At 44.8% G+C, this 27331-nt stretch overlaps 6 protein-coding genes across 7 annotated transcripts; 2 read left to right on the forward strand and 4 right to left on the reverse strand.

Moving 5' to 3' along the window:
• Positions 1 to 855: 855 nt before the first annotated feature.
• On the forward strand, positions 856 to 3119 carry Fic (FIC domain protein adenylyltransferase). Its single transcript, XM_017241680.3, has 4 exons — positions 856 to 1011; positions 1065 to 2094; positions 2159 to 2362; positions 2422 to 3119. Exons 2-4 carry the CDS (start codon positions 1199 to 1201, stop codon positions 2813 to 2815), a joined length of 1494 nt encoding a protein of 497 aa, XP_017097169.2. The 5' UTR covers positions 856 to 1011; positions 1065 to 1198; the 3' UTR covers positions 2816 to 3119.
• On the reverse strand, positions 2830 to 6305 carry Acox3 (Acyl-CoA oxidase 3). Of its 2 annotated transcripts, XM_017241679.3 has the most exons (7): positions 5980 to 6305; positions 5668 to 5827; positions 5345 to 5482; positions 4793 to 5283; positions 3976 to 4724; positions 3477 to 3919; positions 2830 to 3419 (listed from the first exon to the last, which is right to left on the reverse strand). In XM_017241679.3, exons 1-7 carry the CDS (start codon positions 6000 to 6002, stop codon positions 3309 to 3311), a joined length of 2115 nt encoding a protein of 704 aa, XP_017097168.2. In that variant the 5' UTR covers positions 6003 to 6305; the 3' UTR covers positions 2830 to 3308. The 2 variants fall into 2 exon arrangements, with proteins under 2 accessions (XP_017097168.2, XP_017097167.2); XM_017241678.3 differs by lacking the exon at positions 5980 to 6305 and having other exon boundaries at positions 5668 to 5950.
• A 367-nt stretch (positions 6306 to 6672) lies between these two features.
• Positions 6673 to 12113, reverse strand: retm (real-time). The gene is made up of 6 exons (XM_017241707.3): positions 11736 to 12113; positions 9504 to 10439; positions 9187 to 9445; positions 9012 to 9130; positions 7724 to 8045; positions 6673 to 7666 (listed from the first exon to the last, which is right to left on the reverse strand). Exons 1-6 carry the CDS (start codon positions 11796 to 11798, stop codon positions 7389 to 7391), a joined length of 1977 nt encoding a protein of 658 aa, XP_017097196.3. The 5' UTR covers positions 11799 to 12113; the 3' UTR covers positions 6673 to 7388.
• Positions 12114 to 12364: 251 nt separating this feature from the next.
• Positions 12365 to 14071, reverse strand: spag4 (sperm-associated antigen 4). The gene is made up of 5 exons (XM_017241396.3): positions 13800 to 14071; positions 13165 to 13746; positions 12942 to 13108; positions 12533 to 12884; positions 12365 to 12480 (listed from the first exon to the last, which is right to left on the reverse strand). Exons 1-4 carry the CDS (start codon positions 13950 to 13952, stop codon positions 12857 to 12859), a joined length of 930 nt encoding a protein of 309 aa, XP_017096885.2. The 5' UTR covers positions 13953 to 14071; the 3' UTR covers positions 12365 to 12480; positions 12533 to 12856.
• Positions 14072 to 14225: 154 nt separating this feature from the next.
• LOC108125469 (uncharacterized) lies at positions 14226 to 17609 on the forward strand. Its single transcript, XM_017241681.3, has 5 exons — positions 14226 to 14670; positions 14745 to 16193; positions 16247 to 16531; positions 16592 to 16718; positions 16777 to 17609. Exons 1-5 carry the CDS (start codon positions 14347 to 14349, stop codon positions 16932 to 16934), a joined length of 2343 nt encoding a protein of 780 aa, XP_017097170.2. The 5' UTR covers positions 14226 to 14346; the 3' UTR covers positions 16935 to 17609.
• An 11-nt stretch (positions 17610 to 17620) lies between these two features.
• CycK (cyclin K) lies at positions 17621 to 19131 on the reverse strand. The gene has a single exon (XM_017241682.3). The coding sequence runs from the start codon at positions 18915 to 18917 to the stop codon at positions 17712 to 17714; it is 1206 nt and encodes a 401-aa protein (XP_017097171.1). The 5' UTR covers positions 18918 to 19131; the 3' UTR covers positions 17621 to 17711.
• Between the last annotated feature and the right edge of the window lie 8200 nt (positions 19132 to 27331).

Genomic DNA, 27331 nt, shown 5'->3' on the forward strand with positions numbered 1-27331 from the left:
GCAAGTGATTCACAAGCCGGTCTCCGGATGCAATAGATCAAAATAATTCTAATGCGTGATCTCATGTATTGTTGCGGAGTTCGGGTGGCTGTTACATTACAAATTGCAACGACGAGTGTGGGTTCAAATTTGAATATTCCTAATTAATGACAAAACACAAGATTTGTATAACACTTGAGGTGAAAAACAAAATAACTGATTTTGAGTACAACAAAGTATATATTTTTTAAAAGTGATTAATCATTACCATATTGAACAACATAATTAAAACAAACAAAATAGATAAATAAGTTAAGAAATTCTGCAAAACCACAAGTGATTCTTAAGAAATTTTTGAATTAATTCGGAAGAAAAAGAAGCTATATCCGTGTTATTCAGACCTACTAAACTAATTTAAAAGTGTGGTTTTTCATATGATCGGTAAAACCTCTTTTAAACAAAATTATTAAGAATACTTTAACTACAAGTTAGTCTTAAAAATAAAGACTTCAAAAAGATTTTTTTTGCTTTTATTGTCCTTGTTTCATTATTATAAATAAATTATTATTATAAATTAAGTAATCTTTCCATAAATTCGGTTAACAGTTAAAAACCCATATACAAATTTTCGAATAAACACCTTAGTAAAAAATTCCATTAATAATTCATAAGCCTATCATATTAAATTTATTTATTTTGTATTCACCCTTACATAACATTTTCCTTTTATTTCCCTTTATTTTCCTTTATTGTCCTTTTTTTTAAGCTTTAATTTTCAAGCTTCAATATAGGATTAGAAAAATTGACATAGTTGGCAACGCGGCTAGGCTGCTCTACACTTCGATAACAGACTCTTTTGATTTAAATCGATTATTATTTATAAAACCGATTGCAATGATAATCGAATTATTGCTCATCTCTTTGCCAATTTCTGAACTTGTGGATATGTGGACTTTTTTGGATTGTTATTTATAAAATGAGGATTAAACTGATCAGCTTTTTCCCTTGACGAAATTTTTGAAGAATCGACTGGTAAGCCATTTAACACCTTCTATAAGGTTGACATTATAAACAAAGGAAAATAGGTTTTAGAGCTCTTCCATTGCACCTGAACGAGGTTGAGCTCGAATCTTTCAGATTCCATTTACCATGTACCTGAGGAGCAGAAATATACAAATTCCAGTAGCCCCTAGACTGAACTAAACACAAAGAAACAATAATGGGTGCTACCGACCAGGCACTTGAGGCTCAAAGCAACGCCACAGAACCCCCAAAGACTCCTCCAGTGCCAGAGCAACGTGAGCGCTTTTTCCTTGGACGACAGGCCAACCTCTGCCACCTGATTGTGTTACTGTTTAGCGGAGGATTGGCTGCCATTACGTTACACATCTTTACGTCTTCAAATCTGGGCTGGCGGCTACGCCAGTTGCACCACCTGCCCACCGCCCACTACCTGCAAACACGAGACGAGTTCGCCGTCTACTCCGTGGATGAACTAAATGCGTTTAAGGAGTTCTATGACCGCAGTATCAGCGACAGTGTTGGGAGCAGCTATACGGAAGCGGAAGAAACTAACATTAAAGAGGCTCTGGGTGCTCTTCGGCTGGCCCAAGACATGTACCTGGCGGGTAAAGACGATAAGGCAGCTCGACTGTTCCAACACTCTCTGGCCCTGGCGCCACGTCATCCCACAGTGCTGCTGCGTTACGGCGAGTTTCTGGAACATAGCCAGCGGAATATCGTACTGGCGGATCAGTACTATTTTCAAGCATTGTCCATCAGTCCAAGCAATTCCGAGGCTCTAGCCAATCGTCAGAGGACGGCCGATGTTGTCCAGTCTTTAGATGAGCGTCGCTTGGAGTCGTTGGATTCAAAGCGTGATGCCCTCTCTGCCATTCACGAGTCAAGCGCTGCTCTGCGACGAGCCAAAAAAGAGGCGTACTTTCAACACATTTACCACACAGTGGGTATCGAAGGCAACACCATGACATTGGCCCAGACACGTTCCATTCTGGAGACCCGCATGGCCGTAGATGGCAAATCAATTGACGAGCACAATGAGATTCTAGGCATGGATCTTGCGATGAAGTACATCAATGCCAGTCTTGTGCAAAAGTGAGTTGGAATGTTAGTTAACTATCTTAGACTTTAAATGATTAGCTTTTAATATTTTTTTTAGAATGGAAATCACCATTAAAGATATTCTGGAGCTGCATCGCCGCGTCCTGGGCCACGTAGACCCCATTGAGGGTGGCGAGTTCCGCCGGAATCAGGTGTATGTCGGAGGCCACGTACCCCCTGGACCAGGAGACTTAGCACTCTTAATGCAGCGCTTCGAGAGGTGGCTCAACTCCGAGCACAGTAGCTCTCTACATCCTGTGAAGTGAGTAGCAGGCGGGACTGCTGAGAAACAAATCTATAACTTGATTATTTCTTTACCAGCTATGCTGCCCTAGCACACTACAAGTTGGTTCATATTCACCCATTCATCGATGGGAATGGACGCACCTCCCGTCTTCTGATGAACACGTTGCTGATGCGAGCTGGCTACCCGCCCGTGATTATTCCCAAACAGCAACGCAGCAAATACTACCACTTCCTGAAGCTGGCCAACGAGGGCGACATTCGGCCTTTTGTGCGTTTCATCGCCGACTGCACAGAGAAGACGCTCGACTTGTATCTCTGGGCCACCAGTGACCTACCTCACCAGATCCCCATGCTGATCCAGTCAACGAGCGAGGCGGGCGAAGGAGGGCCCCAATTGCAAAAGTCCCAAATGGGTGAGGGGGCGTCGCTACCAGAATTCTACGAGTCCGGCTCTGGATCATTACCCTAACACATGTCCCAACGTTCGATAACTAGCAAAATGTTGTATTTATTAACTTTTTTGTTGTACATACTTGTATATTTATCTATAAGTTCGAAATTCCCTAGATAATTCCCTTTTTTATTTAATACAATGTGTATCAGACTGTGATCGTATATAAGCTTAAAGAACGCACCAAAAATCGATCGTAAGAATCAAATATCATAGGTACTTTGGCTTACAAAACCAAAGTAAAGGAAATATTAAGTAAAATATAAAGCTTGTAATGATTGTGTGAAAAGTGCAATAAAAAATATTCCAAAATTGAACGAAATAGTAGGTATTATATTAGAATGTCCAGCTTTTAAAGATCTGAGTCTTAAAAACAGAGAGACTAAGTCGAGTGATTCTACGAATTCACTATTCTCTATTTTTAAGGAAAAATATTACTATAATTGTTTAAAATCTTATAATTTAGTAAAATTGCACGTGTGAGTCCCTTGGAAAAGACAAAGCTCTCCCTTTATAGCTTGGCTCGCTGAAGATAGGGCTTGTAAGTAACGTCACGCCACCAATGAGGACGCTCATAGACTCCAGGAGTAGAGACGATAGTCCGCTGCAGATGTTGGTAAACCTGCAGAAACAAAACATACATATATTACCCATCAATGCTATAATTTCCAGAACTCACATTGCCATCGCTCATGCCGAGGGGCGAGTTAAGAATAAAGTCGGTGGGCGCTATAGCATCCACAAGGGCGATGGCCTCATCCTTCAGCACAGGCAGCAGCTTCAGAATTCCCTGCTCGAACAATTGGATTTGGGAACTGTCTTGGAAGTAGCCGCCTTGGTAGAAGATGCCAGCGTACTTTGTGACCAAATGTGCCCCGTAGAACGAAAGCACCTGTTGCAGAACCTTCTTCTCGGCCGAATCGGGCAGGCCAACCACAAACTTGTAGAACTCGTAGTAGATAGTGCGCTCTCCGTAGATTATGGACAGCTTCTGGGCAGCAAAGACTTGGATATTGTTACGCGTTTCAAATGCATCTTTGCCCTCGCGTTGCAGCTGCTCCACCCGCTTCACGGTGGTCTCCAACTGCCAAGAGGTCAGCCAATTCAGAGCCTTCAAAAGATCTGAAAGGGATACCAGGAATGAATATAAAGAAACAGTTTCCCAGCATGGAACTTACTCTGCGGATTCAAAGCATCCTCTGGAGTACGCTCCAGACCCTTTTGGGTCAGAATCTTGTCAATGTCCTTTAGGAAAGCAACTGTCTCCAAGGGAGACACTGCCTCAAAGTTGGCGTTGTTGCGACGGAGATTAACCAGCCAGTTGGAGGCCTGCTGGATCAGAGTATTGTTTTCGCCCTCGTAGGTGCAGTTTGCGTCGTTGTCGTTACGCAGGTCGCCCAAGCCAGAAGCCCTAAGGTATCCATGACCACCACACGCTTCGCGACATTCCTGGATTCCGTCTCGGGCAGCCCAGGTGGCTACTGGCTTCAGAGCCGAGGAGATGGCGTGAATCTCCATGCCCGCCTGCGAGGTGTCCTCGCCGGTGAGGCTCTTCATGGACAGGTCCATGTTTTTCTTGCCAATCCAGAGAGTGGCCACGCGGAGGGCGATCGTTGTGGCGAGATGGGGGATAAGCCGGTACTGCTGCGACTGGTACTCGATCACCGGCCACTCAGCCGGGCTGTTGGGTGGACCGAACTGCCGGCGACTGGCAGCGTACCGAGTGGCAATGGTAACCGCCTTGCTCAGTGCCACGTAGGTGATGGCGGTGATGTTGACGCGACCCACAGAAAGGGCTCCCAAAGAGGCGCCCAGTCTCTTGCGCTCGTCCTTGATTTGGCTGGTGTAGTTGCCCTGGTCGTCGATATCGCCAGTCTTGGAAAGCAGGTTCGCCTTCGGAATGCGGTACTGGTTGAACATGACAAATCTGAAACGAAAGACCATGACGGCATTATTATTTTACGATCCCTTCCGTTGATAAACAGAGCTACTTACCCGTTGTCGATGCCGTTGAGGCCAATCTTCTCACCCAAATCACCGACAGTGACTCCGGGGAAGGGGAGCAGCGTACGCTCGTCGCGGATGGGCACCAAGAACGCCTGCAGGCCCTGGTGCTTTTCATCCGGAACGTACAGCTGGGCGTAGACAATAGCATGAGTGCAGGTCTTGCCCAGATTTCCCACCCAGCACTTGGCTGCCTCAAAGTCCGGAGTGTGAAGGATAAACTCCTGCCTTTTCAGGTCATAGGTGGCACGGGTGCGCATGCCGAGGGCGTTGGTGCCGTGGGAAATCTCAGTGAGAGCATAGGCGCCCAGGATCCGGTTGTCGGCTACCTTGGCCACATACTTGCCCAGTCGTCCCGATCCGTTGGACACCAGTGTGCTGGGGAACATGCCAGTGGACAGTCCAAACTTCACCGACGTGCTGAAGTCGTAGCTGAAGATGGCCTGCCCAAAGGCCAGCAGCAAATACGGACTGTTTATGTACTGGAAAAATGGATAATATCAGTCGAAGGTACTCTCCAATCAAGGTATTAGTCTTTCAAACCTCATTAACGCCATAGAACTGTTGTTCCCACAGGAGGTGCTGCCGCTTGTTGGCCAGCTCCCGGGTGCGTTCCAGGCTGGGCGCCTCCGGCTCCCGCTGGTAGTCGGGGTGGCGCTCCATCCACTGCCATACTTTGTGCTGCAAGCAAGGGTGCATTGGAAAACTAGTTACTTAAAGCACAAGCCAGATAAGGAGCGCGGGGCGATTAGATGAGGGCGGGGTGCAGCCCCGATAGCGAGCCGCTGGGAGCGAAACACAAAGAAGTTTGTACTTTGACCCCATTCTCCTACGACCTGTGCTCCACAAACCCAATTGCCAGTTACCTTTAGACGGATATGCTCCTCTCCCTCCAGCAGAACGTTCATGCGCTTGTAGCAGAAGCTCGCCCTTTGGCGGTACTCGTCCAAAGGTCCACCTCGGAACTCGGGGAAAATCCGCTTGTCATCCAGGATGTTTTCGGGGGTCTTGTCCTTCCCGCGGTCGCTGTAATGAGCACCAAGGGCGGTCAGTAGCTGGCTAAGATGACTCTGCCCTCCACCAAGATCTGCGCCATCCTCTCCACTCGCCATCGCAATAGCTTCTGGCTGAAGAGGCACTGGCGGAGGTGGTGGGGGGCCAGGGGGCGAAATACTCACTTGGTGGAACTCAATGCAACCATGTCTGCTTAACTTTTGGCGATGATCGGTGGAGGGACTGGTGTGTACGTTAAGGCCGTCAGGCACAAACTACCCAAACGTCCAGATGGTCATAACTATTATTGAGAAAACAAGTGGTTACCACCGATAAGCCCCACCGGCTTATCCGCACGACATGGCACCAATTTTAACTTGGTTTTCACAGGTTCCCATTCGCCGGATAAGATATGGGGCCATCGAAATTCCAGGGGGCCTTCGGATTTCTTCGGTTTTCGAAAGATTTCGTTAATTTTTTACCAATCTCATAAATTTAATTTCCTATCAACGGAAACGAGTACTTTCCGTTGGCAAAGTATCGATAGCCAGGGCTGGCAAAGATTCAAAAAAAGGGCGCCAAATTTTGAATTTTAGTTTAGCAGCATTTACTTGCTTTCTAAATTGCTGTGTTTTAAAGCTTTCTTAATTTAAGATAAAAGCGCATTATATTTTTTGTTAAATTTTACTCTTTATTTTGGTAGACTTCTCCCTGGAAATGTCCATTTTATTAATTTTACGTATAGATATGAACTTAAAACAATTTTCACATTACTGTATGTATTAGAAAACATCGATGGTGTTGTGAGATTTAATTTAAAACATACACCGCTAATAGGATAACAACCACACATCTTAAAAATAAATCTCTAAACATGATAATCTTTTTATTTTTTAAAATTTTAATATTTTTCTCTGGAGAATGTGATCACAACACACATCGATGCTTTCTTAGTTCTACGACTTACATGCATCAAGTATCTAACTAAATAAAATTTGATCGCTATAGTATTAGGATAGTTTCAAAGTCATTTAAAATGTATATTTTGTTGTTTGTCAATAATTAAACTAATTAGGTAACACGTAGTCATTACTAAATACTCGTATATCGATCGTTTTTCGTTACAATTTCTTTTCACTACAAGAGCAGAAGCATTGTTACGCTATAAAAACATTACGTCATATGTTTATAAGCTCTGTTGATATATATACTTGCTAAAATGGACTAATTGACGGCTCCAAATAAATGTAAAAATTGCGTGATTTGTCTATTAGATACAACCGATTACTGCTCTCAACTTTGCTCAAGTTTCATACGTGTACGTCATACATATAATGTATTGCTAAATAATATTCTTGTGCTAATAAAAGTTAAAACCAAACTATTTTAATACTAAATAAATCTAAATCAACTAAGTTAAGCGATATTGCCACTTTCGATCTTAGAAGAATATATCCGGAGTGTCAAACAGGTTGAGACTCTTCTCCATAAGCGTGCCGGTCAGCAGGCTCGATTCCATTGCCTCTATCGGTTCCTTTGTCGTCCAGGAGTCCCTGTTGGTGCAGGTAGCGCCCTCCTGTTTGGTTTCATATAATCAACTGTGCACCGAGCTGGCCGCCGATGAGTTTGAGGAAAAGGCCGACTGCAGGCTGGTCATCGAACCTCTGTAGTTGACGGAGCTGAGGACCTCGTAGAAGAAGTTCAGCTGCGCTCCCGAGGGGCTGAACCAATGCATCAAGTAGCTGTCGTTGTGGTGCATCACGTGAGAACCCTGCACACTCTCCTTGTGCCGGCAGATGAGGGTCGGCTCCTCTCGGAAGTAGTTCACGCCCTCGACAAACTCCGTCAGATCAAAGTAGGACACGGCGGAATCTATTAAAAAACATTAGGAACCTGGTTTTGAATCGTATTCTGAATCGATATACTCACCACTCTTTTCTGGTAGTTCTTGGGTGACCCGGTAAAGGGTAAAGTGCAAGTCGTTCCGCATCACATCGAAATCCCAAGTGAGGACACTCTTGGGATCGTCGTTCCTTATGAGCAGCTCGTGGGTGAAGCCCGCCTTCAGCTCTATGGTCTTGTACAGGTTTCGGTGTTCGTGCTGATGAACGGCTGAGAGGCGCTTCAATGGCATAGATGCTTCATCCGAGGATTGGGCGGGTCCATCGCCGTTCGGTTCGTCTTCGTGGTCTTCCAGGGAGCTCATCTTGTAGAGGGTTTTCGGTACCAGTCCGCCTTCGTGTATCATAGTCTGATAAAAAGTGATCCGGGGATTAGAAATATTGTTAAAGATCTAGGGGGTCGATTAGGACTAGGCTTGCCTCTGAATTGACATATTTGGAGGACCTGGACAAAAAACGCGGCATGGACATGGACGCTGGACGCACAATGGGGAACGGGGGAATTGGGTTTTTGTGGATGCCGTGGCTAAGCAGAACTTAAACTCTTAAGCAACAAAGACAAAAATGCAAAAACAAATGCGGACAAAATACAATTAAATACAATTTGAACTGATGGATGGTGAGAAACGGGATCGAAGGCAGGCGCAATTGAACATGAATCGAGAAGGTATAGAAAGATATGCTTACACAATGGCATTTAGCTAAATAACAATACTTAAAATATTTCTGACTGACTTGCTCCGCACGCGACCCTGGCTGGGTCTCTGTCTGAGCAGTCCCCGGAGCAGAACCGGAGCCAACAGGTGGAAGAGAAAAATTGGGCAAAGTAAATAAAATAACAATATAGTAAGTACGTTGTCTAGACTCTGAAATCATATCGCCTTACATTTCAGAAATGAAGAAATAAATGGCTGTGCGAATAAAATCTTTCATACCAAAATAATACCTATTTAAAATAGTAATTATTGTCTTAGGAACCCAGACCTTAGAAACCGATAAATTATATTTTATTCTTTAATACTTCGATCTTAAGATCTTCATAGTCATCTCTTCTTAACCGCGTTGCACACCACCTCTTAAAATTATAAACACCTTTTAAAAATCGGAAGAAGCAAAGTTATAAACCTATTAAATAAGAAATAAACAATATTAAACCAACTTAACCAATAAATTTAAAAACAAGGGGACCGCTAATAACGTCTATAATTATTTTTAATTATAGGGGGATTGTCTAAACGCCGGCTATTTCAGTTAAGAGCGTCTATAATATATTAATTATCAGACAGTTGAGCTGGGCAGGGCCGGCATTTGCTTACCTTACAGGGTCCGCCCAAAAAGTCGGGTATTATTTCCTCATCTAGGTACTGGGAGAGACCTTCTTTCATGTGAGCACAGTCCGGGCCGTAGAACAGAAACTTGGAACGCGTATGCTCATCTTTAAATTAATAATTATTTTATTTAAAATAAGAATAAGTTTAGATTAAGACTCACCTATAAAGGCGCTAACAATTGTCCAGGCAATGGGGAACACTCTGGGCGCTCGCACCACCAGAACACGGCCCATGGTCTCTGGATAATTACGCTCAACCGTCTCAATGATATAGAGCAGGGCCTTGATGCCAGGTCGCCAAAGGTGCCGCATGGAAAGCCCTTCCAGATCCACCAGCAGAGACCAGTTAAGTATGGGTTTCTCCAGCCGTTCGGCAGACTCGTTAATCTTCTGAATGCCCTCCTCGCAGATATGGAGAGCCTGATTCGAGAGTAGGATTAATATAAGGTTTCAAGAAGCATAGGTCAAGTCGTCTTACCAATCGCAGCAGACCCTCCATACCCAGCGACTTCAGAAGCCCCTTGACATCCATATGACCCAGCCGAAGTATATAGACTGGGCGGCCGTCCTTGTCCTGGTGATGCCAGCCGCCCGGAAAGTGCTCCACCACCACGGCCGGCTTTGAGTACTCCGCCAGCAGGGAATCGATGCGATGTTCGCGTCGCCAGCGAAGCGAGTCACACAGCATAGAAAAGGCCTGGCTCACGTGCCAGTCTCTAGCTGCCAAGAAACGCAGAATGGTCTGATAACTGGGCACACGCTCCAGGTCATCGACACCATCCAGCATTTTTCGCAGCTCCAGCAGCTTGGACTCCTGCATGGGCGACAGTTGACCCAGACTCCGGGCAATAAAGTCGCCGTCCAGCAGAATATCGTGATGCTGTTCGGCCGATGGTTCCAGTATCGGTGACTTGGGAGCATCGGGCGGAGGGGTCCAACGATCCACGTGTGTAATTCCTTCTTCGCGCAGCTGGCTTATGAAGAACTCGATGATTTCCTTGCCCTTGAGCGTGGTCTGGGTGTACTGCTTCATGCCCATTTTCTCCATGGAGTGCTCGAAGCCGAAGAAGTTCTTGATGTCCAGCGTGGCTGTCTGGTCGAAGCATGTCCACTCCGCGTTGTCCGGATGAGCATAGTATCGGCATCGTTCAAAGATCTCGATGCGGGACGAGAAGCTCTCGTTCACGGCCTCTATGCACAACGTTCGGCTGTTCATGTCCAGGTAGTTGTGTTGGACGAAGAACACATGGTCCACGCCGATCAGCTTCTTGAAGATGTACGGCGCCTCCACTGCCAACTTGCACCGCCGACTCGTGTTCCTCTTGGCCCCATTCTCCAGTGTCTCATCCTTAATGATCTGGCAGTCGAGCACAATGGGCATTTGGGGACAAGTGGGGAAGCGGCGTTCATAGGCCTGGAACAAGATTATTAATGGATGCGTCATAAAAATGATCAATATTTGTGACTGAAAAAATTCCCACTAAACTCCAGGGCCAGGGTAGTGTTTATCTATTTTAAAATATCGCGCTCCATCGCATGACAATTAAATTCCATTCTCTAAATAATTGAAAAGTTCAAGGCAGGCCCTAAAACTGTAAAGGAGGAGGGATTAGGGACAACTTTCCCAGCAGGGCTTTGTGACATTGACTCCCACATTTATTTAATTATTGAGTTGCCTTGAGTTGGAAACGTGAGAATACGCATATGAGCAACGGACAGGGTCTTGGAAAAAGCATAGAATTTCTTTGGTTTCTAAAATATTTATATGCCCAGTAACAGGGACTATTTACTTTAGGAAAAGTTATCTAAGGCAGTGATAGAAGCCATCCCTTAGATTATGTTGAATTGGTTTTATTAGATAAATATATAATTATAATTTATTCATATCAATTGAAACTGCCCCCAATAGCAAATCTAGACGGAAGCTTTTTAAAAGATAAATTGCCAGTTTGGTTCTCTGTCCCCTTTCCATTATTTTGTAGCCTTTGTACTTAGGCTCTATAGTCCGCTAAAGAGACATCCGCGACTTGTACCATATATAGTATATATATTTTTCTTATCAGCATCACAAAGAAAGCTATATACTATAGCATTCTGAATGAACAAAAAGATTATTCGAATTTAGTAAAGAATTCAGTCAAGAGTTTCAAGATTTTGAAAAGATTAGATTCTCCATTTTCTTCTCTGGGAATATATATTTGAGTATAATTATCAGTTCTTAATAAATTCTTGTAAAATTATACAATTATTTGACTATAAATAGTAATAATTTCCTTACATAAGCCAGTTATGCGACATTATATTCGCAAACAAGCCAAAATCAGCTATTTCCTGTTTTAATTTTCAGTATTCTCTCATTGATGGGAACACCATTCATAAAAGCAGAGATAGAGATAGAGAAAAACATGGGACTTGGGAGCTCTCAGAGAGAGCGCAACAGTGGGCCACCAGTGCATGGGGCTTGGGGAATGGGGGCGAAATTGGGGGGCCGCCCAAGGTTAATTTTATTTATCTTCTGCACAAGTGTTAAAAAGCGGAACTGCTGTTGGCCGAGCGACTGACGACTGCCGTTTTAGCAGCTGCAGGCCTTTGCGAAGGCTTTCCACAACTGCACTCTCAAAAATTAAGGTAAAACTCTAAAAAAAAAAAAGTGGGTGGGGGGGAACGCCCGCTGACAGACGCCTACGCCTACCGCAAATAAAATACACACCTTCATCACCAACTCGAATGGATATTTGTAGACCCGAACGGGCGACTGAAACTTTTGCACCATCTCGTTGCTTTCCCGTGATAATTGTTTATTGATCCGTAATCGACACTTTTCGCAAGTTTATTTTGTTTTTGTTATTGTTTTTGTTTGCCTTTTGTTGTTGTTATTGTTTGGACGCAGAAAGTCGGAGGCGACTCCGATTAGTAGATAGATATTGAGCAGAGTGTAGATTCGAATATTGACAGTGACAGCTTGCTGGGTTTTACTGTATCTGACATGCGTTGCTCCAGGTGTGTGGGTGTTGGGCACAGCCAGAGCGTGCTAGGCGTAGCAATACTGTCTTGGAAAACAGGGAAAGCCTTTCTCCAACAAGCAAACGTTAGTGTTACCGTGCATCAGGACGATATAGATACCGCAAGAATCATTTTATGGTATTTTGCTCAAAATCTGGTATTAATCGATCATACGGTCATACGGATTAACGGTAGAAAAGTATATTCGAAATTAAAATTTCTTTAAGACACTCTTTTAAATGAAAAGTTGGCTAATATTAAAATATAACCTTATAACCCTTAACAATACTATGGTGTACTTTTCGCCAATTGGTCCATCTTAAAAAAAAGAATCGTTTTTAGTCGATTAAACAATTTATTAAAACAAAACAAAAACAATAAGATTTAAACCCCTCTGAAAAGAAAACTCGGCTTAGCTTCATCATAGCTTTAGTTTTCCTTAAACTGCAGAACTGCAAATAAAAGAGGTTAGGTAAAAGAAATAATAGATTTTTATTTTCTTACCGATAGACAGGTTCGTGGCGTTCGGACCATGATTTGATTTTTGAAGACATAGACTAGTTTCTTGATATTACTTGATATTACAGCAAAGTTTAACAAATAGTTCCAATTTATGGCAATCTTCTTGTAGTATAATAATGGGTATAAAAATATAGATTCAAGATCGCTTGGATCAAGGCTTGAACGCGTCATATTAATTGGTGGATTAGCATAAAACTCCAGTCCCAGCACATTCTTTGTGGTGACTCTTTACTAAGTACTTTGTACTAAATTAATTAAACTAAACAAATTGAAACAAAAACAAACAAATAAAACTATATCGCGGCACTAGTTAAGTTTTCCAAAAACTTCAACGCTGAAAATAAAATAAAATTTAGATAAAATTAAAAAAAAAAAGCGTTATTATTTTTACCGATAGACACATGTGGCATTCGCACCATGGTTTGAGTTGAAGACAAAGACTAGTTTACGGAAAGAGAACTTGGCCTTGACATTGTAGCTTTGGGTGCGTTTCTTAGCATCGTTGTCGTACTTCCAGTGACCAAGAAGCTCCCTCTTTTGGCAATCCTCTCGTAGACCCTGGTAAGATAAATATTCATTATAGAGTCTAAAGATTAAGTTCTAGTTCCCCTTACATAAACATCAAAATCCTTTGGAGCACTATTGCTGCACAGACGAGGAGTCATTTCTTTGGCCACGTGCGACATGGCAATGGCCTCCACTCTAATCGATTTGGCCAGCTGAAGGGTCAGGGTGGCCCGACTTCCTTTGAATCCAAAACAGGCGCCTGGAGCCAGACTTGGACGCAGCATATTGATGGGTGGATTAGCATTGAACTCCAGTCCCAGCAGTTTCTTTATGATGTTGGTGCTACCAATGGGTGTGGCCACCACACTCAAGACTCTGGCGCCGAGCTCCTCAGAAGCGTAGTTGATGCGGACTTTTGCCTCGGAACCCGAATCACCAGCAGCCCCCGATGGACCGGCCCTGGAAGCGCAGTCAGAGTTCATGACCGTCTTTTTCAAGTTGTATACATCGTCCATTAGGTGTCCTAGCTTGCGCTTCACCAGGGCATCCACATAAGCATTCAAGTCCCGATTGTCGCATTTCCCAGATCCGCTCAGTTTGGATTCGGACGCCCCGGAACCGAACGAGCAAGAAGGACCGTAATGGATCTGAGAATCCTTGCAATCTTCCTGCTGCTGGGTCATCATGTGCTGTAGATAGCGATTGAGTAATTGTTTTTTTAAAAGCCCTTATATATCCTTACTGATATATCCTCAATCTCGTCACGAAGGCGTATAATATCTTGGGTATTTCTGCTACTGCCGGTCATCAAGACGTAGAAAAAGGCTGAAAGCACCAAAAATGATAAAATATAAGTAAGGCAAACGCGCTTATTGGCAAAACGACAGCGATCCATTATGAATTAGAAATTGAAAACTTTTTTTGAAATAAATATTTTTGATTTTTAATATTTTTCAGAGGGAATTTCAAAATTCAAAAAAGTTGTAACCGGTTCAGAGAAGTGAGACACAATCACTGAGCTTAGTTGAAAAGTTTCAGTATCTGGAGATACATATTTTTTCAAAGCTACTAGATTGATAAAAAAAACTTTTATGCTATTATGTATTTAAATTTAAAAAAAATTGAAAATATTTAAATCTCCGATACACTGTGCTACAGAAAGTAAAACATACTCCGACCAGTAATCGTAATACCAAAAATTTGGTATAAAAAATACCAAATCCGATGGGCAATCGTTGCAGTTGCCGGATACTGGTTGTAGACCTGGTAACACTGGGAAAGACGATTCCATGGATTTTCGTGAAATAAATAAATTTAACTGGCGTTTGAATCTGAATAACAATAACAACCTCGTCGAGCTTAGCTTAGTGGGCAAATACAACAGTCCCGATGCGGCGGACGGACACCAACCGGAGCTCGTACTCAGACAAATCGATTGTTCGACGGGGGCAGCAACAATGGGCACGAAACAAAAACAGGGAGCAACAACACCCGCACATGCCGAAGGCGTAGGTGACGAGGGAATCGGGAATGGAGCTAGCGGCGGCGGCGGCGGGGACGGTCTAGAAGACGGCGCTGCAGGGGTGCTGCTAGAATGCGAAGACTTTGATAAGGCGAGTGTTTATTGTTTTCATCCAGCCGTGAGGCCAGCCAGCTGATGTGCGACCCATTTATTTGCTTATTGCAGGAAATCGGAGCCGCTGCCTATTGTGACATGGATATGGGCGTGGCTGGGTATAGCCTGGCGGCAGCAGTGCTTCCATCTGCCGAAGCTGCCAGCGGGGGAGGCCTAAGTTCCAATCGCACATCCATGAACAACTCCACGGAGAACTTAAGCTATGCCAGCGACAACTTCTACGGCGACGACCTCATCCTGCTGGACGACGATGACGTCGACGCTGAGGAAATTTCTCTAAATTCTGACGACTGCGTCTACGCTTACCGTGGCGATGGCACGGACTTTGATCTTGCGCTTGATGCTTCTGCTATGGGCCGGGGGGCACGCCACCATCTCGATATCGGTTTGGGATCGGGTAGCACTGGAAAGGGGGCTGGTGGCAGCTTGATATGCGGAGACGATGAGACAGAGTTTCTCGAAATGGACTTCGAACCGGATCCTCCTTCGGAGCTGGAATTCGCCGGCGGCACTCAGAACCTAGCAGCCGTGCCGCAAGCCAATCTTCTGCTAATGCAGCGCGACTACAGCCAGATGAGCGGCAAGGGAGGCTCTACCCCAACACAGGGCAGGCAGCTGTACAGTTCGCCGATAGACGACTTCTCCCCCGAGGACGTGCTCCAACAGCAGAAGCAGCGCCTCAGCAATAAGTTTGCCCGCATCAGTCTCAACCTTGACCAGATCAAAGACGGAGCTGGGGCGGCTGCTGGTGCAGGCATAGATTTGGATGAACCGATCGGCGGCAGGACGGAGGAAAGTGTGGACTCCAGCGATATCGGTCAGTCGATGGACTCGGCTCAAGCTCACTCCTTGCCCAGCACTCTAGGCACGGGAGTCAACTTCGGGCGGAGCACCAGTGTGCCGAACGACCACCCAGAGCCCAACCGGACAGGCGCTAAGCCCAAACGACTTTCCCACTCCTCGTCCGTTATGTCCAAGAGCAGCTCCACTTCAAAATCGCGGCGCTCCCAGCCGTCTGAGAGCTTCGATGAGCGTTGTTATAGTTGCACGGATTTCCGGGCAGCTTCTACTTCCTCCTCGTCCGGCCAGCAGCGGCATGGACAGGTGGCACCTATGCTTGTGGCCGCTGCTGCTGTGGTGGCTCTGGCCTCGTCTTCGTCCTCTATGGCCCACTTTGAACTAGCCAGCAACGAGGAAAACTGCCTGGACTGTCTGGAGAAGGAGTTTCTGGCAAACACAATCGGAAAGGCGTTGGACCTGAGCACATGTGCCAAGTGCCGAAGACGTGCCGGGGGTCGGGCCGGCAGTAGCCTCTCTCTCTACGCCCGCCCGGATCAGACGCGATGCCGAAGCGGATCCCCGGGATATTTTGAAGAAGCCGGCGGTCTATTCGCTGGCTGGTACAGTACTTCAGCGGCTGGGAACGTGCCTGGACCGAGCTTGGGTTCCCCCGGCAACCAAAGGTTTATTTCATGTGATAATAATTTCCGCGGCGTGCAGGTAAGCCTAAGAGGAAGTATTGTGGGCAGACATATAGACTGGTTCCATTTCAGCTGCTCAAGCAAAGCTTTCCGACCGAGTCGATAATTGCGCGTCTGTCTACCGAGAAGGAGTGCGACGAGGAGCATGTGGCGAAGGCGCTAGACAAGCTTCACGTCTCCTACGATCAAGCTCTTCTTCACGCCTACTTCGAGCAGCTGGCTACGCGGCCAAGTGCCCATAATCTCAATATTAAGCAGCTGCTCCTAAAAGCCTCAAAACAGCAGGGAAATTATCGCAAGCTCAAGCGTCTCATCGAGTTGGTGACTCAGGATCAGCTCATTGTGCAATTTGAACGGGTATGTTGGATGCACTACTTACATATTTGATCTATTCTTATGGAATCATTAAATCCATAGGGTAAGGATGCCCAAACAGCCCTGGTTCCTGTTAGAATCGCTGACATACTGGATGCCTGGTCGCACCACCGGGATCTCTCAATTCTCCGGCAACTGGATGCACGATTTCATCGTTCCAACGTGATTGGTAGGATTTGTTTTTGGTTTTAAAAGACTCATCCTTTAAAGCTCTCCTCGTTTTCCAGGCAAGGTTGGTCATATTGTGCGACAGGCTGCAGCAGCCACGTCCTCCCAAGTCCAGGCCGCTTCCTCATCCTCCTCCTCGAAACGCACCCTGCCCGAATATCTGATGATCCCACAGTATTACGAGAGTGGGGAGCTAACACTAAGGCGCAAATGTTAGGGTGTCCACCACCACCAGTTCCCCACCCAACCACACCATGAATCATCACCGACCGGCTAATGCTTAGTTGCGCTTGACGTGGGATTTTATGAGGAGGAGGGGGCACGTTCTTTTGGAGATTACACTATCTACATAGGCCAGAGCCCACCGAGTGGGTCCTATTAGCTTCGAAAATGGCCTCTCACGTCAAACTAAATATACTATTAAGAGGATAAATCAACGTTGTGTGTTTAAATGTGTAAAACGTTATTCGATTAGCCGTTAAAAATGTTTGCAATATTTATAAAGTATCCATAGAAAGCATCGAATACAGACAGATCCAGGATTCGGACAAGGACTTTGAACGAGAAATGAGCAAGGGCTCATGCGAAGCATGGCTCAGGATCCGTGGAAGAATCCGAATTAATACGCCTCCATTGTCATTATCTATGTATATTCCACTGCATTGAACTGTATCACATTATTACCAGTAACCAGTAATATATAGCATTACATACTTACACACCCACACATTAGCGCATCTGGTACATATTGTAGCTTAGCTTGTATACAATAAAGTGAAATCTGAATAACTATAAGTAGCCAAGTAACTTACATCCCGTGTAGTAAGTCTGCGTGGTCTCTAGTGCCCGATTACAGCCCGGGTAGCCCAGCTGTATCCTCGTCTATATGATTTCGAATGCGAATGTTGTTTTTCAATAAAATTACGCTTTATTATTATTATTATAAAAGTGCATTTGGGATCTGGATCTAACAAAGGTGACCTATCCATTCGCATTATTGGTATCGCTGTTGCGGCTGGCGGCCAGCGTTGAAGTAGCTGCCGCCCGGTCCGGGTGCCATGTTTGGGGGCATCGGCGGTGGCTGGGCCACGTTAGCCGGATATTGCGAGCCCGGTGCCGGCTGGACACCCCAGCCCGGTCCGGGGTACGGCATAGGCACAATGGGCGGTGGCGGCGGGGGTGGTGCATGGTACATGTGGTATCCGGCGGGCGGTCCGGCTGGCACTGAACCGGGTGGCATTGGCAGGGGTTCGCCAGGGCCCATGCTGGGCACTGGATTGGACAGCGACTTGATGGGTTGAATTTTGCTAGGATCGCCAAGGTTGCCATTGTTGCTAATGGGCGGCGGAGGTGGCAGTTGCTGGGCAGCTGGTGGAAGGAGCACCGAAGGATTCGGCGCTTTAGCTGGCGTGGGACTGTCCGCGCGACTGGGTGGCTTCTGAGGCGGGCTGTTCGGCTGGAGAGCTTCCTTCTGGGTTGACTGGTACAGGTCCAGCACCTGGTGGCAGATGTCCTCGAGGATCTCCATGGTAACGTCCGAGACGAACATGTCCCACCAGCGCTGGTGCTGTGGCTGCCGACCTTCCCAGTCCTGCACCGTGAACTTGCTCAGCTTGCTGGCCAGGTGTATGAGGGCTACGGCGATTATCTCCGGTTCCCACTGCAGGCAGACCACCGTGCTGAGCGAGTCGTTGACGAAATTCCATGCCATCTGGACCATCTTCTGCAGCTTCTGCTGGTCCCCCTTGAAGCACTTGGCGTACTTCAGTAGGAAGGTGTACGGGTGCTCCACCTGCAAGTCGAATTTGATCGTCTGCAGCAGTATCCGCTCCAGCGTCATCACCTCCTCCTTGGGGTCTTCGCCGAACGAATAGAAGTAGTTGTCGCTCAGGATGCCACGTGCCGTTTTGATGATGTCCCTGCACTTCTTGGGTGTCTCCTCCACTTTACCGGCAAAGAACAGACAACAGCAGGCGGTTACGTATCGTGGAAAGCTGCGGAACGAGTGACACATGTAGAAGCGATGGAAGTACACAACGCCGGTGGCCATTGTGTTGTGTCCCAGGCCCATCTTGGTGCCGCATTCCATGATGAAGCGGGCACCCTCTTTCCGATACCGGCGCTCCGTCTCAAAGCTAATGCCATCGAGAATCGAAGGTGTTTCCCGCAGATCTTTTTTGTCGTAGTACCAGCACGGCATCGCGTTCAGCTTCGAGACCCAGTACGGGTTATCTTACTCCGGGGTCGTTTCAGGGCAATGCCGACTTTTGCGCTTTACGCATGGCAGGTGGTGGTGCCTTTTCCGGACACGTTGTCCAGGTTGTGGTCAGGCTTTGATTTTTATTACGGCTGGCTTAAAAAATTTCTAATTCGGTCTAAGATATAGAGGTGGCGAAATATCGATTAAATTATCGATTGTTTTCGAATGGTTATCACTATCGATGTTTCATCTCTAATATTGCCAGCGCTTCATAAACATTCGTTTACTAACACTGCTTTGCTTAGTACATCTTCCGTATGACAGAGGGCGCTGTTGTTGCTTATTAGAAATAACGATACTTTTCTTTAAAACTGAACTGAAACTCTTGATAACTATGTTTCATTTGAAGAAACTCTATAGTTCATAAAACCTTAATATTTGTTTTCTGTTAAAATATAGAAAACCGTGTCTCTTACTCTTCAAATCTGTATTGTAATGCGTGTCCTCGCTAAACTTTCCGTATCGTCCACACATGAATAAATTTACTTTTAAATTTACACAAAAGGTGAAGAAAAAGAACAAACCCGGAGAATATCTGTCTACTAGATGTATATTCAGATAAAAGTGCGTAATGCGGCAGTTGTAGTAAAATTCATGAGGCTGGTCGAGTACATTGACTTTTGGCAGCAAGGAGACACCGTCTCAGTCAGTGGATTTGGGTTCTGGGTTCAGTTTGGATGGATGATCTCAATGCTTCGTTCGCAGACTGTTTTCTTTTTGCTTTGCTTTTATTGCGGAAGAATTTCAGCAATTTGTAAATTAATAGAGTGCGGGCGATGACACTATTCAAGGATTTTCTAGCCCCATTACGAAAACAAAACATTGAACTCGATCGATCGCTTTTGGTTTCGTTTTCAGTTTCGATTTCATTATGCGCCGCATCCCAAATTGAGGTAAACAAGATAGGTGGAAAAACAAGAGTTGTCGCAATTTTTTGTACTCCGCTCGCCTCTAATTGAGTTGGAAACTCTCCAGGTCTCCAGGTCCGGCTGATGAGTCTAAAAATGCAAAATGCCAACGCGTTCCCCGGCAAGCTATTGGGACAGATCTGCAGCATCGATATGCAAATGATTGCCAAATTGTCGTTGCCAGAGATGCCAAAAATCTCGCGGGGTCGCTCAAACAGCAGCCATCTAAAGTGGGTGCTACTGTCAGGGCTAGGGCCCTTTGAGCCAAAAGCCCAGAAACCGGGTCACGCCATTCTGCCAAACTGCCAGCCACCAGCCACATCTACCATCGAACACCCAGCAACCGGCAACCAGCCACCAGCCACCAGCATCCAGCGATTGGCAATCGAAGTTGGCGGCACCCTAAAAGCAAAAATGTGAAATTAAATTTACAAGAATTTGTATACACTTTCAAGAAGTTTTTTAAAAATTAAATATACTATTCTTGAAAAAAAGAAAGGAAGAGGTTTACACATGATACATATATCTTAAGGAGAAATGATACAAGGAGATATTTTAATAAAACTATGAAAATATATGCATGGAAAGTTCTTATCCCTTGAATAGTTTGCTGGATATTTTGTTTCATGAATATGGTACATAAAGATGTAATCCTTATCTTTAGTTATTCTTCCAAAATTCGACTTAAATACTGTTAAAACTTCTTTTAATCTTAGAGCTTCTTTTGAATTCTATAGTACCTTTAGAAAAATTAAGATTATTGCCGAAAGTTAACCAATTTCTGTCAAAGATTCTTAGTGCTTATCTCCCAGATCAGATGGTGCAAATCGGTGCTGCTTATACTTTTGAATGCCACAAATCGTGTTACTGTCTGCTTTTTTGGGTTCCTAACTGCGATTGCGATTGCAAGTTGCAAGTTGCTGGGTGTTTTGGTGTTGCTGCTTGTTTGCGGTTTGCACTTTGGCTGTTGGCTGTTTATCTCGAGTGCGGAGTTCAAGTACACCCTAGAAGTAGAGTCGTAACTCGGTCTTGACAAATATTTGGCAATTTTGTAATCAAATTGGTGGATCAATTTTGATTTGTTGCCCTTTTTCTTGCAGCAACATCATCAGCAACATCTGCAACATATTGCCGTTGCTCAGGTCCCGATTTGCATAATTGCGACTTTCCGGGCTTAATAAATAAGAAAAGGTTCACATTTTCCAAAAGGTAGACACAGGCTTTGGTGTAACAAGCATAAAAAAGTGTATTTGCATTTGTATTCCTGCGTGCGTGGGTGGCTGTATCGCCGATGAATCACGCGTGATATGTCGCAGTTGCAGTCTGTGAACTATTGCGTCCCCCTGCTGCCGTATTATTCTCTTGTTTAATGGCCCCTCCCCCTTTTTCTTAAGCAGCAAGGAAAAAAATAAGATGTGGACTTTGCACTCCGCCAACGGGTTGACATTTTCATTATGGAAACATTTTTATTTTTTCCTTAGTGTGTGGACAAGTTTTCTGGCACTCACTCTTGTTGCCACCGGCGGAGTTGCACAGTAATTTAAGGATTTTTTATTAAAAAAATTAAAGTCTAGAAAAGGTTAAGAATGTTAAAAGTTCTTTAAAAGAAAGGTCAACAAATATGAATAATATTGAATAATATTTCTATTTTAATTTATTCTATTTATTTTTCTCACTGCATCAAAAGGGGAGTGGATTGGGGCGGGTGGGCGTGTCCAGCTCTCACAGTCACTCAACCGATTTTCAATGCGTTGACAGTTCAGGTTGTCAATCGTTTTGTGTTGGCCAGTGTAGGTGTTACAACTGCTGTTCGACTTGACTTGGAGTGTGGCTTAGAATTGAGCTGTGAAGTGCAGTTGAAGGAATTTCAATTGTTGATTGTCAAGAGCCAAAAAAAATTACCATATAGTATGCACAGCAAATTGCCATGGAAAATGCGTAGAACTGTTAAAGTAGAAAACAAACGAGGTAGACTTGTTTATTCATTTGTTTTACATTAATTTGTCAGGCATTAAAAATGATTAGATTTGAAGCCTAGAAAAGCCTGCAAATATTTGTATCTCTAGCGTGATTATCTTAAATGCAGTTTTTAAAATCCTCTAAAAAATCCTCTCAAGACCACAAACAACAGCCGCTACATTACCGCATACATTGCCACAAAAAAAAAGTGTCCAACATCAGATTTCAATTATCGAATTGGCAAAAGGAAGCTGTCGGAAAGCCAAAGGCGAAGACCCCAAAAAAAAAAAACAGCAGACAAACAAAAAAATAAAATAAAAAACAAGCTTAACAAGTGTCTCAGAGTTTGGGGAAGCAGCAGCTGGAAAAAATGCAAATTCAGTTCAGACAGAAAAAGTAGCTCTGGGAAGGCGTGTTTGGAGGAGAAGTGATTTTCACATGGGCAATTAATGTTTCAATAAACGATATTCTAGCCACAACAAATTTGTTGCAACAGCAACACTGCTGCAACTGCCGATGCTGCAACATGAAACGGCGGCATCCGAACAGCCAGGCCCGGTCCAGGAGTGGAAAATGTTATTGAAATTGGCTTTTTATGTTTATGGAAACGGGCGGTGAACTGCTAGTTGGCTGGAAATCCCTGCTGCAGCTCGGATTCCCCATTTCCATTTCCATTACGAGTCCGATTTCGACTCTCGTTAATTACTGCCATTTTCCATCGTATTTATGCTCACGCCTTACTCACGTTTTGGCCATCAGCGGATACCCGCTAACAAGGGGCAGCGCGTGCAGTGCGTGAAAATGTTTGCTAATTGCCCGGCTTATGGCCAATTTTGCTAAATTTGTGGGCGGCCAGAACATGTGTGGGGGATGTTGCAACTCCAAAGCAAATTATGTTATTGTTTCTCTAAACTCTTGTTATCGAAGTCATTTAGGAGGAGGCAAGAAGTCTCGGAGTTGCCTTTTGATTTCTTAGAAATTGTGAATGAGTTTAGGTTTCTTTCGAAAGAAAAAAAAAAGGATTAAAAAATAGGATGGCCTATTTCTTAGATTTATTGGCCAAAGAGCCTCGAAAAAAATTACAGTCCCAGGGATATGGTGCCAAGGCTGCCAGAAAAAAAAAGAGTGCTACAATCTATAACTATTTATGTGGCCCCCACAACATTCCAAGATCTATGCTCTCAGCTTGCCACATGCAAATCCGCATCTGTAGACCCTTTTGCTTTGTGGGCCACAAACCGGCACTTAGCCCCGGCTTTGATTTGAAGTTCGTGTCCCTATGCGAACTCTGGCAGACTGACAAACTGACTGGCTAACACCTTGGACCGCTGCGAGTGGTTCCCCAAAAAAAGTGACACAGGAGATAAAATAAAGTGATTATCAAAAAATATTATCATAACAGGTAATCAAAGGTTAGACCTTTAAAGGTATTAAGCTGGAAAGACTATTAAGTTCTTTTTAAACTATTTTGATTATAATGTATATCTTTTTTCAAGTGCAGATCCCTCGGTTTGAGTGAGTGATTACAGTTGGCGGACAGACGGATCGGTCGCTCCAACAGGTTACCCATGGGAAATCTTACAAGAGCCGGGGAGAGGAGCCCAATTACCAGCCACAGGTCCAGGTTTCTGCCTCTGCCGCTGCTGCTGATTTTGATTTTGAAATTTGAACTTGGGGCTAAAGGTAAAAATTGTTTGTCGAGTAATTGCCGCATAACGAGCGGCAGTCGAAGAAAAGGCAGCTCTGGAGGTTTATTTTCTGTTTTTTTTTTTTTGCAAATGTCGAGAGACGAGCCTTGGGGGCAAAAACGGAGAATCGGGTTGGCGTTGCACTTTGCTCTGGCTCCGGTTGTTGCACTTGCACTGAAAATAATATTTAAATTAAACATAAGATACTTAAATTTAAAGATTAGTATTAAAGGAATATGATGTATTATCCTATAGATATCAAACTGATTTAGAAAGATAAACCCTTATGACTTAATATCCTTAACTTTCTTCCAGTGATGTGCCATTCCTGCTACCCACAACCTTAGCCGAGCTATAGTGCGTTAGAATGGACCAAGTGGGCTCAACCCTAGCTTTCAGTTCAGTTTTAGGTCCGTTGCGGTCGATTCAACTCGGTTTCAGTTCGGTTTCCATTTGGCTGAAAACCAACGCCCCAACTGAAGTCGTGCAAATACCACAAACTGCGGCACAAAACCTCCTGATAGCCAGCGTCAGGTGCATTTCCATCAGCGATAATGCCATGTTGCTGTTGCTCTTGTTGTTAGTGTTTCGATTGCGGAAAACTTGCAACGAGGTGGTGGTGGGGCAGCTATCGCAGTTGCATGATCGCTGAGAGTCGGCCAGGCTGGGCCAGCAATTGTCTGCAAATTTTCGTTTTCGACTTCAACTGTGTGAGGCATATTATTTGCACTTTATTATCACGTTAGCCAAATGAGCGAAACGTGCAGATCACCAAGGATTGTCGATGGGGCACTGCAGTCGACAGTGCGGTGGCAAGGGGAAGCCTTCGCACCTTTGACCTTTTCCAGGTGGGTGATAGATAAGCCAGGGCTACCTTCTCGGCTACCTTCCAAAAAGACACTAAAATTCTTTGCAATCCGCTTTAATAAAGAGAATGGAGGCGGTTTCCATTGGGGGGCGGAGGTGTTGCAGTGTGGGCGTGGTCACTGCGAGGGCGTGTGCCACATAATATGCAATACAGAAAAACGGAATCTGGTTATCTGGTCGAATCTCTCCGAGGCATTTCACATTAGTCTCAGCGTTCAGTTTCCACCGGCCAGGAGCGATTTTTGGCTTTTGGTTTTCATTAATGCCGTTCAGTCATTTATAACAGTTTCGATTTTATTTTGGCCATTTGGTACATAAATTACAATTATTTGGGTTAGTTTGGGTCATGTGGGGGGCAACTAATGGTTTTCCGAAGGGGATACAAGGAGGTTTACCACAAAAACAGCCCCTGGACAGGGGTTACCTAATCAATGGTTATTTAAGAATAAAATTATTAGCTATTAAATGTTATTTTAAAATTTAAAAGATTATTTTTAAGAAAAGCATAATTAATATAACATTTTTTATAAAAAACTTTCCAAAAATCTTTTTCAAGGAAAACCCTGCTTCTGCATCTCCTACATTCCCAAACGGAGATTCCCTTGGAAAGTCAGCTGTGTATCATAAAAATTTCCCACCCACCAGGCCAGGACATTCCACCCACATCAGCTGTTGCTGCCACACACACACACACACTTGCAGTAACTTTCCCTCACGCATTCGGAATATTTGCCATTTGCCAACCGCTTCCATCAATCATTATATTTGTCCCTGAAATCAAACGCAAAAAGCATCCTTATTATCCGGCGAGCAGAAAAAGGACGAAAGCGATGCTTCCGGCACGACATTCCTTAGAGCGAGATGGCCAGAGAGTGGCGTGAATGGCAACGAGAGTGAAAACTGGGCAACAAGGTCAGGGTGAAGCGAAACAAGAGCCGAGCCGAGAGGTCCTTGAGACGCAACTAGAAATGAAACAGGATACTCATGAGTGAATACTATATATAAAGAAGAGAGAGAGAAGAAAAGAGACAGCGCGCAGCTGCTGTTGTTATGGCGACAAGGGATGATAGATATTTGCACTCTCTCACCGTCTCGTTCTGACCTGACCCGGCAAGGACTTCCCGTTATTGCTGTTCGCCTGGTCGACGAAGGCGCCAAAATTCAACATTTTCACTTGTGTGCGTGACCCGCTCGATTGTCGACTTTCAAACTCGTGCTAGCGAGGGAGAGGGATATATAGTCCGAATGGGTATGGAGGGGGAGTGGAGGCCAGGAGGCTGAGTGGTGGATTTGGAGTTGCTCACTTGAGTACCATCCAGGACCATCCGTACCCCATCCTCTCGGAAAGTGACTCCTTTGGATAATCCCATTTTCTACTTGTTATTATTTTTTTTTCTGCCTTCGCCTCAAACAAATGCTGGCTGGGATTTAAATTTTACATATTTTTTATGCGCCGGAGAGAGAAGATTGGCTCAAGTGTACGACATAGCGTAGATTTTACTTCTCAAATGTAACCGGCGATCAGAAACGGCCACAGCCCTGACCCACTCACCCGGACCACCCAACCCCGGTGCAGGGTGGTGGTTCTATCGCCGCCGCACACAAGCACAAAACACATCACATTATCACAGCGACACGCATTTTAGGCGAACAGGCAACCAAAACAGGCAACAGCATCACGCGTACTAAACTAGCCGCCACCGGGATTCATTTATTCTATGCACGTGTCAGCAGCCTCCCCAGCAGCACCCACACAACCACCCCCTGGCCCATTCTTAAAGCGCCCTAGCCACCCAAGCCGCCCCCAAAATGGGGGGACAGTCAAAAAAATGTGAATACACATTTTCTCTATACGCATTCACAAAAATATTTCACGCACACTGTTAAATTTATTAAAAAATAGGGCTTTTTTTAGAGGGCTGGAGTGGCCTGAAAGGGGCGTGGCCCACACACACACGGCAACGCAACAGGGAGAAGACCTGCGGATGGTGTAGAAAGCGGACCAGAAGCCCAGAGATTCCCAGGAAGTGGACGCGGTATTCCCCATTTTCGATGATTTGCAGGATGGGAGGTAGAAGGCAAAGTGATACCTCTTGAAAGGATGTTAGATATTAAATATAATTTTAATATTTCATAAAATAATAGTTATTTAGGTTTATTTTAATAATATTTTGTTTTAGAGAAAAATTACTAAGAAAAATTAAACTTAAACTAAAATTAGAATATAATGTAGGTTTTAGGGATTATTACCCTACTAAAAAGGACCATCTTATTACCTTATTATAAAAGGGTAATAATCCCTAAAAACCTACATTAAATTCTACTTTTAGTTCATAGTCTTCATAACCATCACCTAATGCCTAGATAGTCCATCATATCCCTCTTATCCCCACCTAAGGTAACATTTGTGAAATTCTACCTACAGCTGTCATAATTTCTGCGAGGTGGGTCGGATGCATGACACCTACCGCTAGGGAGAGAGCGGAAGTCAGAGAAAGTTGGGGGCGCTGGCCGTATCAGGGGGAGTAACAAGGTCGGGCAGTGCATCTCCAGCATCTACGACTCCGCTTCTCAACTATCAGCTAACGGGGCACCAGGAAGCTAGCTAGTCTGAAGTCCCGTTTTGATTTCCCGAGCCACCACAGGATACTTCCATTACGTCACTACGCGCTTTTGGCCGTTGGGCATCGATTTTCACACGCCTCTTGGGAAATGATAAGGATGCCAAAAGTTCCAGGCAACCATAAGCGCGAACAGCTGGATGCTGGTATCCCCCATATCCCTGACATCCTTGGCATCCCGAGATTGGGGCAGGTTATGAGTGGCCCGGGAGCTCCTGTTCCCCTGCCCCCATATCCGGTATGTAGGTTACCGAGCACCATCGATCGATGGAATTTTCTTTACACGCTCGCTGATAAGAGTGCGTGGGAAA

The sequence above is a fragment of the Drosophila bipectinata genome, chromosome 2L (assembly GCF_030179905.1).
Source record: "Drosophila bipectinata strain 14024-0381.07 chromosome 2L, DbipHiC1v2, whole genome shotgun sequence".
NCBI classification, from domain to species: Eukaryota; Metazoa; Arthropoda; class Insecta; order Diptera; family Drosophilidae; genus Drosophila; species Drosophila bipectinata.

Bases quoted from the DNA above. Each gene is read 5' to 3' on its own strand.
- Acox3 (XM_017241678.3), bottom strand. From the start codon at position 5,913: ATGGCGAGTGGAGAGGATGGCGCAGATCTTGGTGGAGGGCAGAGTCAT. The intron at 5,284-5,344 runs GTTTGAAAGACT...CCATTTTTCCAG, and splicing joins AGTTCTATGGCGTTAATGAG to TACATAAACAGTCCGTATTT. The intron at 4,725-4,792 runs GTAAGTAGCTCT...CTTTCGTTTCAG, and splicing joins CTCAACGGCATCGACAACGG to ATTTGTCATGTTCAACCAGT.
- CycK (XM_017241682.3), bottom strand. From the start codon at position 18,917: ATGCCGTGCTGGTACTACGACAAAAAAGATCTGCGGGAAACACCTTCG.
- spag4 (XM_017241396.3), bottom strand. From the start codon at position 13,952: ATGGATCGCTGTCGTTTTGCCAATAAGCGCGTTTGCCTTACTTATATT. The intron at 13,109-13,164 runs GTAAGGGGAACT...TTATCTTACCAG, and splicing joins CAAAGGATTTTGATGTTTAT to GGTCTACGAGAGGATTGCCA. The intron at 12,885-12,941 runs GTAAAAATAATA...TTTTATTTTCAG, and splicing joins AATGCCACATGTGTCTATCG to CGTTGAAGTTTTTGGAAAAC.
- Fic (XM_017241680.3), top strand. From the start codon at position 1,199: ATGGGTGCTACCGACCAGGCACTTGAGGCTCAAAGCAACGCCACAGAA. The intron at 2,095-2,158 runs GTGAGTTGGAAT...TATTTTTTTTAG, and splicing joins AATGCCAGTCTTGTGCAAAA to AATGGAAATCACCATTAAAG. The intron at 2,363-2,421 runs GTGAGTAGCAGG...TTTCTTTACCAG, and splicing joins AGCTCTCTACATCCTGTGAA to CTATGCTGCCCTAGCACACT.
- LOC108125469 (XM_017241681.3), top strand. From the start codon at position 14,347: ATGGATTTTCGTGAAATAAATAAATTTAACTGGCGTTTGAATCTGAAT. The intron at 14,671-14,744 runs GCGAGTGTTTAT...TGCTTATTGCAG, and splicing joins AATGCGAAGACTTTGATAAG to GAAATCGGAGCCGCTGCCTA. The intron at 16,532-16,591 runs GTATGTTGGATG...TTAAATCCATAG, and splicing joins TCATTGTGCAATTTGAACGG to GGTAAGGATGCCCAAACAGC.
- retm (XM_017241707.3), bottom strand. From the start codon at position 11,798: ATGGTGCAAAAGTTTCAGTCGCCCGTTCGGGTCTACAAATATCCATTC. The intron at 8,046-9,011 runs GTAAGCAAATGC...ACTTTTTATCAG, and splicing joins TTTTGGGCGGACCCTGTAAG to ACTATGATACACGAAGGCGG. The intron at 7,667-7,723 runs GTGAGTATATCG...GTTTTTTAATAG, and splicing joins AGAACTACCAGAAAAGAGTG to ATTCCGCCGTGTCCTACTTT.